General features: G+C 37.8%; 1 protein-coding gene across 2 annotated transcripts in view; it reads right to left on the reverse strand.

Annotated features, from left to right (window-relative positions):
- The window catches only part of LOC141504008 (uncharacterized), a 149188-nt gene extending 132146 nt beyond the window's left edge, over nt 1-17042 (reverse strand). For both annotated transcript variants that reach the window (XM_074208856.1, XM_074208855.1), the window contains exons 1-6: nt 16728-17042; nt 8983-9097; nt 8675-8851; nt 4246-4352; nt 2059-2173; nt 1751-1927 (exon numbers count right to left, since the gene is read on the reverse strand). In XM_074208856.1, the coding sequence (XP_074064957.1) occupies nt 1751-1927; nt 2059-2173; nt 4246-4352; nt 8675-8851; nt 8983-9097; nt 16728-16945 (909 nt within the window). In that variant the 5' untranslated portion in view covers nt 16946-17042. The remainder of the gene's footprint in view (nt 1-1750; nt 1928-2058; nt 2174-4245; nt 4353-8674; nt 8852-8982; nt 9098-16727) is intronic.
- Between the last annotated feature and the right edge of the window lie 1018 nt (nt 17043-18060).

The raw sequence follows: 18060 nt of genomic DNA on the forward strand, positions 1-18060 counted from the left end.
GATTGCATTAACTTAAGTTTTTGTACAAAACCAATGTAACCAAGATTAGAAGGAATGCACAAAGCTAGGAAACAATTTTCACAGTGGTTCTGATAAAGGACTCATTTCTAAAATATTTGGAGAACTGAGGCTAATTTATAAGAATACAAATCATTCCGTTTAATAACTAACCAAAGGATATGAACACACAGATTTTAGATGAAGAAATTAAACATATCTAAGGTCATATAAAAATGCTCTAAATAATTATTGATTAGGGAAATGTAAATTAAAACAACTCTGTGATACCCCCACTGATACCACTGATCAGACTGGCTGATATGACAAAAAAGAAAAAGGATGTTAGAGGGGATATGAGAAAACTGGGAAAATGATGCAGTGTTGGTGAAGGTGTGAACCAATCCAACCATTCTTTAGAGCAATCTGAAAGCAATTTCAAAGGGCTAGAAAACTGCATACCCTTTGACACAGAAATACCTCTCCTAGGCCTGCATCCCAGAGATATGAAAAAGGTGGAAAAGATTGACATATAACAGCTCTCTTTGTAGAGGCAAAGAACTGGAAATTGAGGGAATACCCATCAGTTGGGAAAGAGCTAATCAAATTGTAGTATATGAATGTGACATAATACCACTGTTCTCAAAGAAATCATGAGCAGATGGATTTCAGAAAAACCTGCAAAGACTGGGTGAAATGATGTGGAGTCAAGTGAGCAGAATGCGGAAAACATTGCACAATAACAACAACGTTGTTGATGACAGATTTAGTTCTTCTCAGTCCCAAAATGATCCGTGATGATTCTAAGAGACGTGTGATAAAAAATGCCATTTAAATTCAGAAAAAGAGTTATGGACTCTGAAAGGCAAGTAGATGGTACAGTGTAGAGCACTGGCCTTGGAGACAGGAGGACAGGAATTTGAATCTGACCTCAGACATTTGACAATTGACACTTTTTTAGCTGTGTGAGCATGGGTATATCATTTATCCCTGACAGCTGCACATCCAGGGTCATCTTCAGTAGTGCTGATCCAAAATTGACCACAGGGCAGAGATGCCTCTGGAGGAGGCTGATGACAGTACACAGCCCACAATCCCCACACTCAATTCCATTTCATGTGTTTGCCATGGCATCACCTTCCAGATCTCTTGATTTTCTTTGAGAGTGAAGGACAAAACATTATTATCAAATCTTGGATGCAGATAAAAGAATACTATTTTCATATTTTCCATATTTTTTCTTTATCATTTCTGATTTTCCTTTTATTCTAATTCACCTTTCACAATATAACTAATATGGAAATATATATGACCTTATTGTTTATATATAATATATATCAAATTACTTGCTGTCATAAGGAGAATGAAAAATGTGGTAATGAATGCTGATATCTACCTTTACAAGTAACTGAAAAACATTTAAATTTAAAAATTGAAGAATCACAAAACCCTAAATCCCATATCTTAACAAAAAAGGAATTCTCTAAATTGAGATTAAATCATAGGAGCAGGTATTGGTCTAAATCAAATGAAGGCACTAAATCATTAGGAGTTCCAACAGAAATGAAATTTCTTCCCATGTTGCCCCAAAATTCCAAAGGCCAATGAACTTGACTACAGATTTATTTTTAGTTCTTTTCAGTAAAAAAATACTTACAGGAATAGATGAATTATAAATTATGCGAATTGGAAACCACCTGATTACCCATTTTAGCTCATAAAACACTTTATCATACAAGAGGTGCTCTTCTACCTTGTTCAGTGCCTCAAGATCACAATCATATTGAAGCAGTTTTGAAACTATAGCAGTGTTCTGGCCATTGGCAGCATAGTGAAGCAGAGTGTTGTTGTTGAAGCTATCTGCAAGCTTAAGGTCTGCACCATGCTTAAGAAGGATAGATGCACATTCCTCCTCCTGACCTTGTATTGCCTGTCAAAATTATATAAAGAGATCCTGTAATATAAAATTTAGTGTACTAAAATATCATTAATGATATTTAAATAAGTTAGAAGAGAGAAATCAAAATGAATTTCATTGATCAGCAGTTAACAAGTGCCTACCCTCATTAAAGGTGTTAGACCTTCTAGGTCACGTGGGTTCAGGTGGCATTTTTTCTCCACTAGGACAGTCACAACATCTGGATATCCATAAACACAAGCCAAGTGTAGAGGGGTCCTATGGAAAGAAGAGAACTATGTGAGGGTTCGATAATGTGCTACCAACCATCAAAGTTGTACAATTACTTATTAGTATAATTTTTAACATAAATGTATTGTTATACTTATGCCTGAACTGTAACTCCCTGCCATAATAAATAAAAACTGCCACTATGGTCTCCTGAAGAAATACAAAAAATGCATTAGCTCTTACTGGTAGTTATATGCTCACTAATGTCATAAAATTTTCCTCGGGTAGGTCAAAATAGGAAGAATTTTTTGTTATCAATAGCGAATCTCAAAAACTGTCTTTATTGTTCAACCATTCCAGTTGTTTCAAATCTTAAGGGGTTCATCTGGAGTCTTCTTGGCAAAAGTACTGGAGAAGTTTGTCATTTCTTTCTCCAACTCATTTTAGAGATGAAAATACTGAGGCAAACAGGCTCAAATGACTTGCTCAGGGTTACACAGTTAAGTGTACAAGGATGGATTTGAACTCACAGACAAGTCTTAAGGACAAATGGTCTGGTATTCTATCCAATGTCTGAACAGATCATCTACCAAGGTGTAACAAAGTTATGATATGTCCTGGGGTCGGGAATTATCCACATGAACAAAATCATGTATCCCTCAACAATGAATGTGCATATATTCATCTGTTGTGTATATAAACATGTAACATGCCAGTACTTATACTTCTTGGCATTTAGGACAACAAAAATGTTAAGAAATACTTAGAATACAGCCTATTAATTTTTATTTTTAAAACTAATACCAATTGTCGCCTGCCAAGTCTTAGCTTTGAATCACTCTTACCATCTTCTGCCTTGGATCCTGTTATGTATAAATACAAATTGTATATATGTTTGTTTCTAAATAAAGGTGGAGAAAATCAGAGTCCACTACAAATTTGTATTACATCATCTCATATGAGCTCCCCATGTTGTACATTGGCACTTTCATTTTATTACACCAAATAGTTCACTACTTCTACAGCAACTCTGCTCAAATTTTTAAATATTCCTCAAACTCTCATGGTTAACTATGCAGCTTCTCAGTTAAAAATCTTGCTTCATATTTTACTAAACAAAATAAAGTTATTACCTCCTTCCTCCTCCAATGCCTTCTGCCTCCAATGACTAATGATCTCTTCCTTCAACCTTCTCACAGAAGAGGTTGGCCTCCTCCAAATCAATAAAAATGCCTCTACATGTCTGAGTGATATTTCTAACTTATCTGCTTCACCAGCTCCCACCATCTATCCTTTCCATTTTACTCATAGTCAATCATATGATGATCTGTACATCAAATGGGTGGGTCATAAAATTTTAAAAGAACTAGCAGGAGATTTCAGTGTGTTTCCTGGATCCTCTATGATGAATTTATGAAAAGACAAGGAAAAAATCATGTTTAATAAAGGATGGAAAGAATATAATCTGAACCAGTGGCAGGAATACCCACAATGATAAGATCATTGGTCCACCAAGGTATTCCATCATATTTATCGTTTATTTACTTGGGTTTATGAATGTACATATTCCTTTTGCTTTGTTTTGTTTTGTTTTTGACAAAGCAATAAGGTTGAGTAACTTGACCACGGTCTTATACCTTAGGAAAATTATAAAGTGTCTGAGGCCACATTTGAACACAGGTCCTCCTGAATCTAGGGCAAGTACTCTATTCCACTTGGCCACCTAGATGCCTTCAATGTGAATATTCTTAAGGGAAATCAAAGGGAGAAGGAGCAGACAACACAGTACAATTCTCATGGGTGACATTCAGATTATTTAATAAAGAGAATCAACTAAATCACTAGAGTACAAAAACTTTTCTGGGATAATATTACTCACTTAAAAGTCAATAAAGAAAACTTCAGTCATCACCAACAAATGATCATTGGCACATCCCACATACAGAGATTTTGTTTTTGCAGAGTCAGAAATAATACTTTTCACTTTTATAATTGATGTTTGAAAACATTTTCACCCTTTCTTGGCGCTAATCAGGATTATTGTTGTTAAATATTTCTTGATTTATGCTGTTCTTATACCTCTAGAACCATTTTTAAATTTCAAGCTTTAATTACTATACCGTTCATTACTATCCACAGCATTCACATTTGCTCCATTCATTAGGAAAAATTCGACCATTTCTTTATTATCTTCTTTAACTGCAAGCAAAAGTGGTGAAAAGCCATCCTACAAAATCATATTGAAGATATTGTTAAAGTATATAAGTATTCTCTATATGCTTCAATTCAACTTAAGACACTATGAACATCTTGTGAACTTGCTAATGACATGTTAAATGACATGATACAATCAAACTTTGATACAATGAAACTTTGGAGTGACAAGACCAGGGCAACCCTCACTCATTTAAATCTAAGTCATGGCATCACCTTCTTGATGTTATGTTAATTTTCAAAAATAAAGGACAAAAAACCAACAGTAGCTGCAGCAAACAGTGTGATCATAAGCAAATTATGTCACCTCTCTGAATCTTAGTTTCCTCATATATAAAATAACTGAATGAAACTAGATAGCCCCTAGGCCTCCTTCCAGATATTAATCTGTGATCAGGCAATAGAAACCCAGCATTTGGCAGACAATAATTCTTTAAAAGTTTTTTTATTATGTTATTTCTACATAATAAATTGCCATTGTGTTATCATAAGTAAAGGTCTCAATGTAGAGAAGCACTGTGTGTAAATATTTGGGGGAACTGTTGCATTGGGGAAGCAGAACTAATATATAATACAGAGAAAATTCTGTAGAGATAGTTGTCATGAAATGTAAAATCAGCCTGAAGCTATCATAAGTGTACTGGTTGGGAGACCCTGAGAAGTCACTTAACATTTCAGTATTTCAGGACACTCCCTAAAACAGGGTGTTTTTCTGTATTTTTTTCCAAAGTGCATGTAAAGATTATTTTCAATATACAAATGTTGGGAGATTTTTAGGGTTACATTACTCTATCTCCTTGCCTTCACCCCTCCCCAAGAAAGCAAGCAATCTGATATAGAGTATAGATGTACAATCATCTTAAACTTATTTCCATATTTATCATGATGTTGGAAACAAGAATCAGAATGGAAAGAATCATTAGAAAGAAAAATCAAGAAATAAATTTGAGTTAAGTTAAAATAACATGTTATGGTTCTGCAATCAAACGACATAATTCTCTGAATGTGGTTGGCATTTGCCATCACAAGACAGACAAGGTTTCTTAACTCTGTTTGTGTCCAGAATACTGGTTTTAAGTGATCTATAAAGTATAGAATGCAAAATCAATTACATTGAAATAACTAGAATGTTATTGTTTTTTTAATGCTAATGGATCTCAGATTTGGAATTCCTTCTCTATCTGTTAACACCATGATTATTTAGTATTATATTAGAAATGTTAGATGTAGGGGCAGCTAGGTAGCACAGTGCATAGAATACCAAGCCTAGAGTCTGGAGGACCTGAATTCAAATCCAGCCTCAAGTATTTCTCAGCTGTTTGACCTTGGACAAATAACTTAACTCCATTGCCTTGTAAACACCACCTCCCCCCCTCAAAAAAAGGCAAATAAAAGAAATGTTAGATTTTGAAAAAAGAGAATGAAATAATTAAACGAATTAGAATACACAGTTAGGAAACAGAACTCTCACTCTTTGAAGATGATATGATGGTATAGTTTCAGAACCCTGGAAAATAATCTAAAAAACAACTTGAAACAATTAGCAACTTAAGAAAAGTTGCATAATTATAAGATAAACAAACATAAAACATTAGAATTTCTATATATTACCAACAGAGTCCAATAGTGAGAGATTGAAAAGGAAATTCAATTTAATGTAATTGTACTAGACAAAAAAAAAAAAACACTTGGAAATCTGCTTTCAAAAAGACAGACCCAGATACAGTGTGAACACATTTACAAAATACTTTGCACACAAGTATAGATTTCAAAACTCGAAAAGGTCAGTTACTCATTGGTAGGCCCAGCTAACAATGATAAAAAGGACATTTCTACCTAAATTAAATTATATATTCAGGGTCATATCAACCAAAGTACGAAAAAAATATATTATAGAACTAGAAAAAATAGAAATAAAATTCATCTGAAGAATAAAAGGTTAAGAATATCACAGGAACAAATAAAAAATACAAATGAAGATCTAGAACTAAAACTATATTCTATACATATATATGTATATACATATATAAATTAGTTTTAAATAAACTATTATAATGGGGCAATCATCAAAACTACTTAGTATGACTAAAAAGTTGAGAAGTGGATCAGTGGAATAGACTAGGTACAAAAGAAACAATAGCAAATGACTATAGTAATCTAAAGCTTCATAAACAGAAAGACCCCAACATCTGTCTGGCCAAAACTACTAGGAAAACTGGGAAAGAGTATGCCAGAAACTAGACTTAGAACAGCATCTCACTTTCTTAAACAAGGTTAGGTTGAAATGTCAGATTATGAACAGGGAAAGAATTAATGATCAAACAAGAAATAGAGCACTAAATATAATGCAAGATGGTGAATTTTGATTGCATTAACTTAAGTTTTTGCAAAAAACCAATGCAACCAAGATTAGAAGGAATGCACAGAGCTAGGAAACAATTTTCACAGTTAGTACTTCTGATAAAGGACACATTTCTAAAATATTTGAAGAATTGAAGAAAATTTATAAGAATACAAGTTATTCCAGGTATAAATGAGCAAAGGATATGAACAGACAGTTTTTAGATGAAGAAATTACCCATTTTAGCTCAAAAAACACTTAATCATACAAGAGGTGGTCTTCTACATTGTTTTGTGCCTCAAAGTCAGAAATATATTGCACCACCTGTGAAACTATAGTTGTGTTCTGGCCATAGGTAGCACAGTGAAACAGAGTGTTGTTGTTGAATGTATCTGCAAGGTTAGGGTTTGCACCATGCTTAAGTAGGATAGACTCCTCCTGCTGACCATCTATTGCCTGTCAAAATCATATGAAAAAATGCTCTAAATAACTATTAATTAGAGAAATGCAAATTAAAACAACTCTGGGATACCACCTCTGATCAGATTGGCTGGTATGACAGAAAAGGAAAAGGATGTTAGAGGGGATATGAGAAAACTGGGAAAATGATGCAGTGTTGGTGAAGGTGTGAACCAATCCAACCATTCTTCAGAGCAATCTGAAAGTAGTTTCAAAGGGCTAGAAAGATGTATACCCTTTGACACAGAAATACATCTCCTAGGTCTGCATACTAGAGATGTGAAAAAGGTGGAAAAGACTGACATATAACAGCTCTCTTTGTAGAGGCAAAGAACTGGAAATTGAGGGAATACCCATCAGTTGGGGAAGAGCTAATCAAATTGTAGTATATGAATGTGACATAATACCACTGTTCTCAAAGAAATCATGAGCAGATGGATTTCAAAAAAACCTGGAAAGACTGGGTGAAATGATGTGGAGTCAAGTGACCAGAACGCGGAAAACATTGCACAATAACAAAAACATTGATGATGACAGATTTAGTTCTTCTCAGTCCCAAAATGATCAGTGATGATTCAAAGAGACGTGATAAAAATGCCATTTACATTCAGAAAAAGAGTTATGGACTCTGAAAGGCAAGTAGATGGTACAGTGTAGAGCACTGGCCTTGGAGACAGGAGAACAGGAGTTTGAATCTGACCTCAGACATTTGACAATTGACACTTTTTAGCTGTGTGAGCATGGGTATATCATTTATCCCTGACAGCTGCACATCCAGGGTCATCTTCAGTAGTGCTGATCCAAATCTGACCACTGGGCAGAGATGCCTCTGGAGGAGGCTGATGACAGTACACAGCCTACCATCCCCACACTCAATTCCATTTCATGTGCTTGCCATGGCATCACCTTCCAGATCTCTTGATTTTCTTTGAGAATGAAGGACAAAACATTATTATCAAATCTGAATGCAGATAAAAGAATACTACTGTTTTCATATTTTCTATATTTATTTTTTCTTTATAATTTCTGGTTTTTCTTTTATTCTAATTCACCTTTCACAATATGACTAATATGGAAATACATTTACGATTATTGTCCATGTACAATATATATCAAATTACTTGCTGTAATAGGGAGAATGAAAAATGTGGTAATGAATGCTGATATCTATCTTTACAAATAATTGAAAAAACATTTAAATTTATATTTAAAAATTAAAGAATCACAAGACCCTAAAACTCCTATCTTAAAAAATTATAATTCTCTACCTTGAGATTAAATCATAGAGTAGGCAATGGCCTAAATCAACTGGCAACTTTAACTCATTAGGAGTTCCAACGAGAATGAAAACTCCTCCCATGTTCCCCCAAAATTCCAAAGGCCAATGAACTCTTTAACTACAGATTTATTTTTAGTTTTTTTCAGTAAAATATACTTACAGGAATAGATGAATTATAAAATATGTGAATTGGAAACCACCTGATTACCCATTTTAGCTCATAAAACACTTTATCATACAAGAGGTGTTCTTCTACCTTGTTCAGTGCCTCAAGATCACAATCATATTGCAGCAGTTTTGAAACTATAGCAGTGTTCTCGCCATAGGCAGCATAATGAAGCAGAGTGTTGTTTTTGAAGCTATCTGCAAGCTTAGGGTCTGCACCATGCTTAAGCAGGATAGATGTACATTCCTCCTGCTCACCTTGTATTGCCTGTCAAAATTATATAAAGAGATCCTGTAATATAAAATTTAGTGTACTAAAATATCATTAGTGATATTTAAATAAGTTAGAAGAGAGAAATCAAAATGAATTTCATTGATCAGCAGTTAACAAGTGCATACCCTCATTAAAGGTGTTAGACCTTCTAGGTCACGTGGGTTCAGGTGGCATTTTTTCTCCACTAGGAGAGTCACAACATCTGGATATCCATAAACACAAGCCAAGTGTAGAGGGGTCCTATGGAAAGAAGAGAACTATGTGAGGGTTCCATAATGTACTACCAACCATCAAAGTTGTACAATTACTTATTTGTATAATTTTTAACATAAAATGTATTGTTATACTTATGCCTGAACTGTAACTCCCTGCCATAATAAATAAAAACTGCCACTATGGTCTCCTGAAGAAATACAAAATATGCATTATCTCTTACTGCTAGATATATGCTCACTAATGTCATAAAGCTTTCCCCAGCTGGGTAAAAACAGAAAGACTTTTTTTTAATCAGTAGCAAATCTCAAAAACCATCTTTATTGTTCAATCATTTCAGTTGTTTCGACTCTTAAGGACCTCATCTCCAGTCTTCTTGGCAAAGGTACTGGAGAAGTTTGTCGTTTCCTTCTCCAACTCATTTTAGAGATGGAAAAAAATCCAGGCAAACAGGATCAAATGACTTTCCCAGGACTACAATTAGTGTCCAAGGAAGTATCTAAACTCACACAAACAAGTCTTAAGGACAAATGGTCTGGCATTCTATCCACTGCTCCTAGTAGACCATCTACCAAGAAGTAAGGAGGTTATGATATGTCATGGAGGCAGGATTATCCATATAAACAAACTCAAGTAATGAATTTGCAAATATTCATCTATTGTGTATATAAACAAATTCTTCATCTTTTGTTGTTCTTCATGTGTCCCCTTTTGGCTTTTGCCTTCTTCCAGAGTGTCTAACACTTATTTGTTCCCCAAACTCCCAGCTGCAATAGTGAGGGCTTTTTCATGTAGCCAGAGAAGAATAGAGACTACTTTCTAATTAAGAATCACTGTGCCAAAACTCTACAAATATTATCTCATTTGACTTTTGCAATAACTCTGGGAAGGAGGTGCTATTATTAGGCTCATTCATAGTAGGGGAACCCAAGACCATAGAGGTTAAATAAGTTCTCGATGGCATACAAAGTTTCTGAGGGGGAATTGACCTTCCACTTTCAGTACCCTATTCACAGTTCAAAAAAGGTTTTCACAAGACAACACTGACTTAAATTAACAATTAAACAATATATATGAATATTTTTACATCTCTTGATACTTAAAGAAAAAGTTTAAGTAGAAAAGGAGGGAGAAGAAATCAAACCTTTTATTATGGAAACTATGATGGGAACTTTATAAAAATTGAGATGTTAATTCAAGTTACACTAATTTTCTCTTTCTTAATCCAAGTTTCTTAAGGTAGGAGTTTTCAGTCATCAAAGGAATAAGAAAGAAAAAGGACAGATGGGGTCAGGGTGGATAGAGAGATAGTATTGGGAAGGAGTTGACAGAAAGAGGAGAAACAATTTTGAAAGATATGTTGATATACATTTGTGAAATTGCTTAAGCAGAAAACCGAGTGAATAGTGAAAGAAATCAGAAAGGAAGGAAACAAAGAAACAAAAGATTCATATTAAGGGAAAAAAAGTTGAAAGAGAAAGATTCAGCCATTCAGCCAGTTGAGTGGCACTATGGTGGGGAAGGAAATTTGGTTGTTGTGAATTTTAGGAAAGGATATAAACATAAGAGTAAAGGGGAGAGGGGAGAAGAATCTGTGACAGCTTTCAATATGAGTTCATATGCAGCTGGTATTTGTGAAACCAGTGTTCATGATTCTGGTAATGTCTCCCTTATGGACAAAATACAGTTGATTTAAAAACTAGTGATTTAAAATCTAGCTGACACACTACTCAAATTTTACTGGCAAGGATTCTCTTCTTTAAATGAACATATTTAAAAGTATCTAAATCTTGGAAAGGGATTAGCATTGGTAGGATTTTTATTTTCTTTAGTTTCCTTTAACATTTGTATTTTAAACCATTTGTTGCTTACACCCATTTCCATTAATCTTGAATATATTTAAATGATTTTTTAATAATCACATAAATAAAAAACATGATTAATAGACTCCATTAAAATCTTGACATTTGCCAGGTCCTATATTCTTATTGAAATTAGACTCAGGTTTTTAAAACCATATACATGTGATGGGAAAAGGTTATTAATCTGGAAATCACAGAATATCCATTACAAGGAAGTCACTGAGGATAGTCAGCCAACCATGAAACAGCTCTAGCTTCAGCCATTTCAGTGAGCCTCAACTGCAATAACCTATGGGGCTGATTTCAATTAAGTAATCAACTTTGACTCTGTAAATGTAAGTCCAGTATAATGATGTGGACCTACGTCCAAAAGCAACATGCCAGTGCTTATACTTCTTGGCATTTAAGAGAACAAAAAATATTAAGGAAAAACTTAGAATATAGCCTATTACTTTTGATTTTGAAAACTAGTGAATGAAAGATATTGTAAATGATATGAATGTGCGGCCAGTTTATTTTCACCAATTAAGAAACTATATAAAATTCAGATTGCAAAAGTAGAAAAGTGCACTTTGAACCTTCAAATTTCCAATCAGGATTCCATATATTTTCAATATTTAAATAAATTTGCTCATCCTTGAAAAAATGCATTTGCAATTTAGTTTCCACACGTAACATTTCTGAGACTCATGCTTCCAGTTCTGATTGCATATATTGTTTTATAAACTAAATAGAGGCTGCACAACATGATGGATAAAAAATTTCCCTGGAAACTTGCAGGAGTACAAGTCATATCTCTGATACAGACTAGTTGTGTGATCCTAGGCAAGTCACTTAAACTCTCATTGATTTAAGCAATTTTCTGGATTCTAAGGTGCAGAGAAGATACTGGCCTGCAGTGGTAAAGGGAGTTCCCTATAACAATGAAACCACATATCCAATCCATATTCCATGAGAAGCTCCAACATCCACATATAACTGGATAGCTATATTAGGTATGCAGACAAATTAATAAAGCTGATTCCATAAAATATTCATGAAAAACCAGTCTCTCTACATAATAGGTGTAATTCACACCCGTTGTTACTCTGTCTTTACAACTTATGGAAATTGTGTTCTAAATCTTTATTTTAAATGGAAAATAATGATGAGTAGCCAGTTTTCAAGAATTTAGGATTTTTTATGGGTAGGGGAGTTCTTATTAGATTGATTTATAGAAAAATCAATAGAATAGATGTGACCTTTCTTAATGTCATTTGAGAGGGTTGTAAAAAACTTGCCTAGAGTGCCCTCCCTCCTCACTTCCATTTCCAGGCTTCTTTCTGGTTGCTAAAATCTCATCTATCACAAGAAGCCTTTCTCAGTTTCCCTTAAAACTAGTGCTTTCCCTAAGAAATTATGCCCAATCTATCTTTTTTTTATTAAAGATATTATTTGTTTTACAATTTTCCCCCCAATTTTACTTCCCTCCCCCCAATTCCCAATCTATCTTGCACGTAAATTGCGTGTGTGTGTATAGTTTTATATAAATATAGATTTTAAGCAATGTTACCCTACAATCTTTGTCTCCTCTCATATATATCATACTTCAACATATATGTTAATACTCTAAAACACTCACTTCGCAGTTCCTTAAGCTCCTTACTTCAAAAGATCTGCTTATAAGGATGGTTATATATGAAATCCTGACTAGAAATTTGATGGTTCAAAGTGCATTTTTTACTTGTACAAACTAAATTTTGTATATTTTCTTAATTGGTGAAAATAGAGTTAATAAATGAAAGATATTGGAAATGAAATGAATAGGGGGGCAAGTTTACAACAGGACAGTGTTTCATTGTTTCTAATTACACACATAATTATTTGCATATTTTCACATTTAAGAGTTTGCACAACAATATGACCAGAAAGGACAATGATCAGTGTTTGAAGGGATGTGAGAAATCTGGGACACTACTACATTATTGGTGAAGCTGTGAACTCATCCAACCTTTCCGAAGAGCAATTACAGATTATGCCCAAAGGGCAAAAAAAAAAAGTGCATACCCTTTGACCCAGAAATACCACTACTGTGTCTATACCCTGAAGAGATGATAAAAAAGGGTAAAAACATCACTTGTACAAAAATACTTATAGCAGCCCAGTTTGTGGCGGCAAAAAATTGGAAATTAAGTAAATGTCCTTAAGTTGGAGAATGGCTTAACAAACTGTGGTATATGTATGTCATGGAACATTACTGTTCTACTAGAAACCAGGAGGGATGGGAATTCAGGGAAGCCTGGAGAGATTTGTATAAACTGATGCTGAGAGAGATGAGCAGAACCAGAAAAACTTTGTACACCCTAACAGCAACAAGGGGGTGATGATCGACCCTGAAAGACTTGCTCATTCCTTCAGTGCAACAACCAGGGACAAGTTTGAGTTATTTGCAATGGAGGATACCATCTGTAACCAGAGTAAGAATTATGGACTATGAACAAAGACCAAAGACTATTGCGGTCAAACTAGAAAAATAAATAATATTATTATGTAATTTTACTATCTCATACTTTGCTTTTCTTTCTTAGAGATATGATTTCTCTGTCATCACATTCAACTGAAAATCAATGTATAACATGGGAACCAATGTAACCACTGTAAACATTAGCAGAATGACTTCTTTGGGGGGTGGGGGAAGGGAAGCAAGCATGAGGGGAAAATTGTAAAACTCAAATTAATAAACTCTTTAATAAAAAAAAAAAGGAAAAGAAAAAGAAAGTTTCCCTGGAAGCTTTCAAGACGACAGAGTTCAAGTTATGCCTCTGAGACATACAAGTTGAGTGACTGTAGGCAAGTCTTTGAACCTCTCACTGATCTGAGCAATTTTCTAGATTCTAAGTTGCAGAGAAGATACTGACCTGCAGAGTAAAGGGAGTTCCCTATAGAAATGAAATCACATATCCTATCCATATTTCATGAGAAGCTCTAACATCCACATATAACTGGATGGTTACATTAGGCATGCTGAAAAATTAATAAGGCTGACCCTATAAACTACACAGTCTCATTACATTATAGGCTTATGCCTGTTTTTATAGTTTTTATAGATTATGGAAATTGTATTCTAAATCTTTATTTTAAATTGAAAATACTGATGAATTACCTGTTGTCAATAGTTTAGGATTTTGGAGGGGCAAGGGAATTCTTATTAAGCATTTTTTAAAGAAAAATCAATAGACTAGATGAGACCTTCTTTTAATAGATGTCATTTCATAGGGTTATGAAAGATTTGGAGCAAACTGTAGGAGATGCATTTTCTAGAAATATCTGAGTCTTCTGCCCTGTACCAGATACAAAAGATTAGCCTAATGTTTCCAATAGTTTGCTTTGAGAGAGGAAGTGCTGTTCCAAAAACAAAACATTTATATCTTCTGACTGTAGGCATTTTCACCAAATGTCTGGCTGCTCCCCACCCCCACCCCCATTCCTATGCATGGAATTCTTTCCTCTCTCTTCATTTCTTGCCCTATCTGGCTTACTCAAGTCCAGGATAAACCCTGCCTTCTACAAGGAGGTTTTCCCAATCCCCTTTAATGTGGATGTCTCCCTCAGTTGATTATTTTGATTTTATCCAGTATGTCATATCTTGTTTGTACCTAGCCATTTCCTGTCCTTTCCCCTTTTACAATGTGATATCCTTGAGAAGGGGGACTATATTGCCATTCTTTGTATCCCCAGATTTACATAAGTAGATCCTTAATGAATATCTATTTCTCACACATAAATTCCATGTCCTGACATTCTTCACTGGCTGCCTCCATGCCTAGAATGCTGTTCCACCTCTTTTCTACCTTCTTGTTTCCATCTAGTCTCTGCTAAAGTCTCACCTATCTCATCTATATTTCCCTTCAAACTATTGTCTGACCTTTGAAATTATTCCCGATCTATCTTGCACGTATCTTGTTTATACATAGTTTGTAACCAATGTTATCCTACGATCTTTCTCTCCTCTCATATTTATCATACTTCAACATATATGTCAACATGCTCACTTCACAGTTCCTTAGCTTCTTCTTCATAAGATCTACTTACAAAGATGGTTACACCTTTGATTACACACAAATGCACTTCGAGTATTCTTACTAATTCTAAATTTCTCTTATTTGATAAAAATCGATCTTCTTGCTCAGTCTTGCAAACCCACTGCTTTTATCTGCACCATGACCTCTAATCAGAGACCATCTCTACTGTGTTAGCTACACTTTCTGCCTGTCCCCATTTTGATTCTTGGTAAACCAAGTGATATGTTTATTCAACTCTACATCATATTGCTGCCCGCCCCCATCACATTGCCAATGGTCTCCTGTCAGGTCTTAGCCTTGAACCACTCCTATCTTCTGCTGCCTTGCCTTCTATATACATGCTGCTAAATAAAGGTGGAAAAAATCAGACAACTGTGCTCATAAGGTACACCAGAAATGTATGTTACATCACCTCAACTGAGCTCTTCCTGAGGCAATGCAATGCTTTTATATTTAATTTCCCTAAACAATTCATTATCCCAATTTCCATGGAAGCTCTTTTGAACCTTTTCATTACTCCTCAACCTTTCATAGTTCACTATACAGTTTTTCAGTTAAAAAGCTTGCCACCAAATGAGGCTATTACCTGAGACCATCTTGTACCCCATCTTTCTTCTCAAAGATCAACCAATGCCTTCTGCCACCATCTCCTCCTTCAGCCATCTCAAAGAGGTGGTCTTTCTTCTAGTCAATGAAAATGCTCCTATGTGTCCAAGTAAGACTCTTATTTCTTATATCCTCCACCAAATTGCTCCATCTATCCTTCCTGTTTTCACTTTCCTTCAATCTTTCCTGAATACTGGCTACTTCCTTCCTAGTCTACAAACATGCCCATATTTTCTCTCCATTCTAAAAAAACTTTATCATTGTACATCTCTGCCATCTCTTGGACCTAAGTACCAGAGAGGACCCTTGACAACAGATATCTCCTGTCATTTTCTTTGACACTCTACAGTCATGATTCCAAACTCTCCAAAGATACTAATGGTCTCTTCACTGCCAGATCTAGTGGTCTTTTCTCAGCGGTCATCTTCCTTGACTCTGAAACAATAAGCCTCTTATCCACGGTGTTCCCTTCTCTCTAGGTTTTGCAGCTCCTGGCTCTGCTCTTGAGTCTGGGGTCCTCTCCTCAGTCTCTGCTGAAGACCTCCTCCATCGGACCAACATCCCAGGACACATGCCCACCTTCTCCGGCTCTGTTGTGGTTAGAAGGGCCTGGCACCGAGTGGGCCGGCTCTGCCTTGGCACTCTGACCCTTGACCTCCATGCGGATGCATGCCAGCAGCCGGGGGGCACCGGGGGTAAGACAGCGGGGCCTCCAGTCGGGGAGACTCACCTTGATCCCGAGTTCGAGTCTGGACACAGATGCTTACTACTGGTGGGACCCTGGCAAGTCCCCGACGCCTGCTGGCCTCAGTTTCCTCATTTTTAACACGAGCTGCGGAAGGACGCACGAGCCATCCCAGAAACCCCCCAAAGGGCTCCCCGGGAGGCGACAGGCCTGGAGACTCCACATTTCAGCAGCAGAAATTCCTCTCGGAGCCCAGGTCGCCCCCAGGGGCGCAAGGCTGGAACCCGGCTCGGGGTGACATTGGGGGCGGGGCTTCGGCGCTGCCCCGCCCCCTAGGGGCTCCGCCCCGCCCCGTGGGAGGAGGAGCTTTGCTCCAGGGGAGGGGGTCAGAGGTGCACGTGGGGGTGGGGGAGGGGAGGAGGGCCCCTCTCTCCGCCCCTTACCTGTTCCATTCATCCCCATCGTTCAGGCCCTGGTCCCCCTGCAGGAGCAGCCGCAGCACCTCCCACAGGTCCCCAGCAGCTGCTGCCCGGTGGAGCTTCCCCATCTTCTTGTTCCTCTTACAGTCCCGGGGCCCGGGCCCGGTGTCCCTCCGTGAGGAGGGGGAGATACGGGACTGAGATCGCCCCGTCTTGGGGAGGAACTGGAAACACTTCTTCATCTGCTTGGCGTCGGGCTCTCGGCCTTCTGCGTGTCCAGTAGCGGCTCCGGCAGAGTGAGTGTCCACGCTCCGAACCGCTATTTAAACTCTGAGGCTGCGCGTGCGCACTGCGGGGGGAAAAAAACAATTCCATCCAGGAGAACCAGGCAACCGGAGCCAGGCCGGGGAGGGACAAACTGCGCATGCGTCTGCCTGGCCCCGCGGAGCATGCGCTCGGGCCCTATCACCGACCCTTGTGACCCAGGAGAGCGCGCCCCCGCTGCAGCTGCTTCCGTGTTCCCTGCCGGGCACGCTCCCGGGCTCCTGCGGCCCCGAGAGTTCTGCGCAGCCGCAGACGCTTGACAGGGCTCAGGGACCCGGGCCGTGGAGGCCCCGCAGGGAGGCTCCTGGCTTCTCCGGGCCCAGGCCGTGGGGTGCGGGCCCAGGACTCGGGAAGACCCGGGGTGCAGCGCGGCCTCAGGCCCCGCGTGGGGAGCGCGCTCCGGGCCGTGCCCTCGGGGTGCCAGGCCCGCACTGCGGGGACCCCCACGGAGGACTCTGCCCACGGGCGTGGGGCTGCCCGAGGAGGGGGCGAGAGGCGGAGCCCGGGCACCTCCCCTGGGCCAGGGTTGACCTGAGGATCCTTGTGGCGGGTGCGGGCGCTGCCCTCCTGCTGGGCATTGAAATTACTGGGTTGGCTAGTTGGCACAGTGGATAGAGCTCCGGCCCCGGAGTCAGGAGGACCTGAGTTCAAATGCGGCCACAGACACTTAATAATTACCTAGCAGTGCGGCCTTGGGCAAAACACTTAACCCTATTTTCCTTGCAAAAACCTAAAAAAAAATTGAGAATTTATAAGGCTTATTTCCTGCAACTTTGCTAAAATTGCTAATTGTTTCTAGTACATTTTTGGATGGTTTCTTGGGATTCTCTAGGTAGACCAGCATGTCATCTGTAAAGAGTCAGAGTTTTATCTCTTCCTTCCCAATTCTGATTCCTTCAATTTCTTTTTCTTCTGTAATTGCTAAAGCTAACATTTTTAATATGATATTGAGCAGTAGAGGTGAGATTGGGCACCCTTGTTTCACCCCTGATGTTATTTGAAATGCCTCGAGCCTCTCCACATTGATTATACT

The sequence above is a fragment of the Macrotis lagotis genome, unplaced genomic scaffold (assembly GCF_037893015.1).
Source record: "Macrotis lagotis isolate mMagLag1 unplaced genomic scaffold, bilby.v1.9.chrom.fasta BILBYCTG019, whole genome shotgun sequence".
Taxonomy (NCBI): Eukaryota; Metazoa; Chordata; class Mammalia; order Peramelemorphia; family Peramelidae; genus Macrotis; species Macrotis lagotis.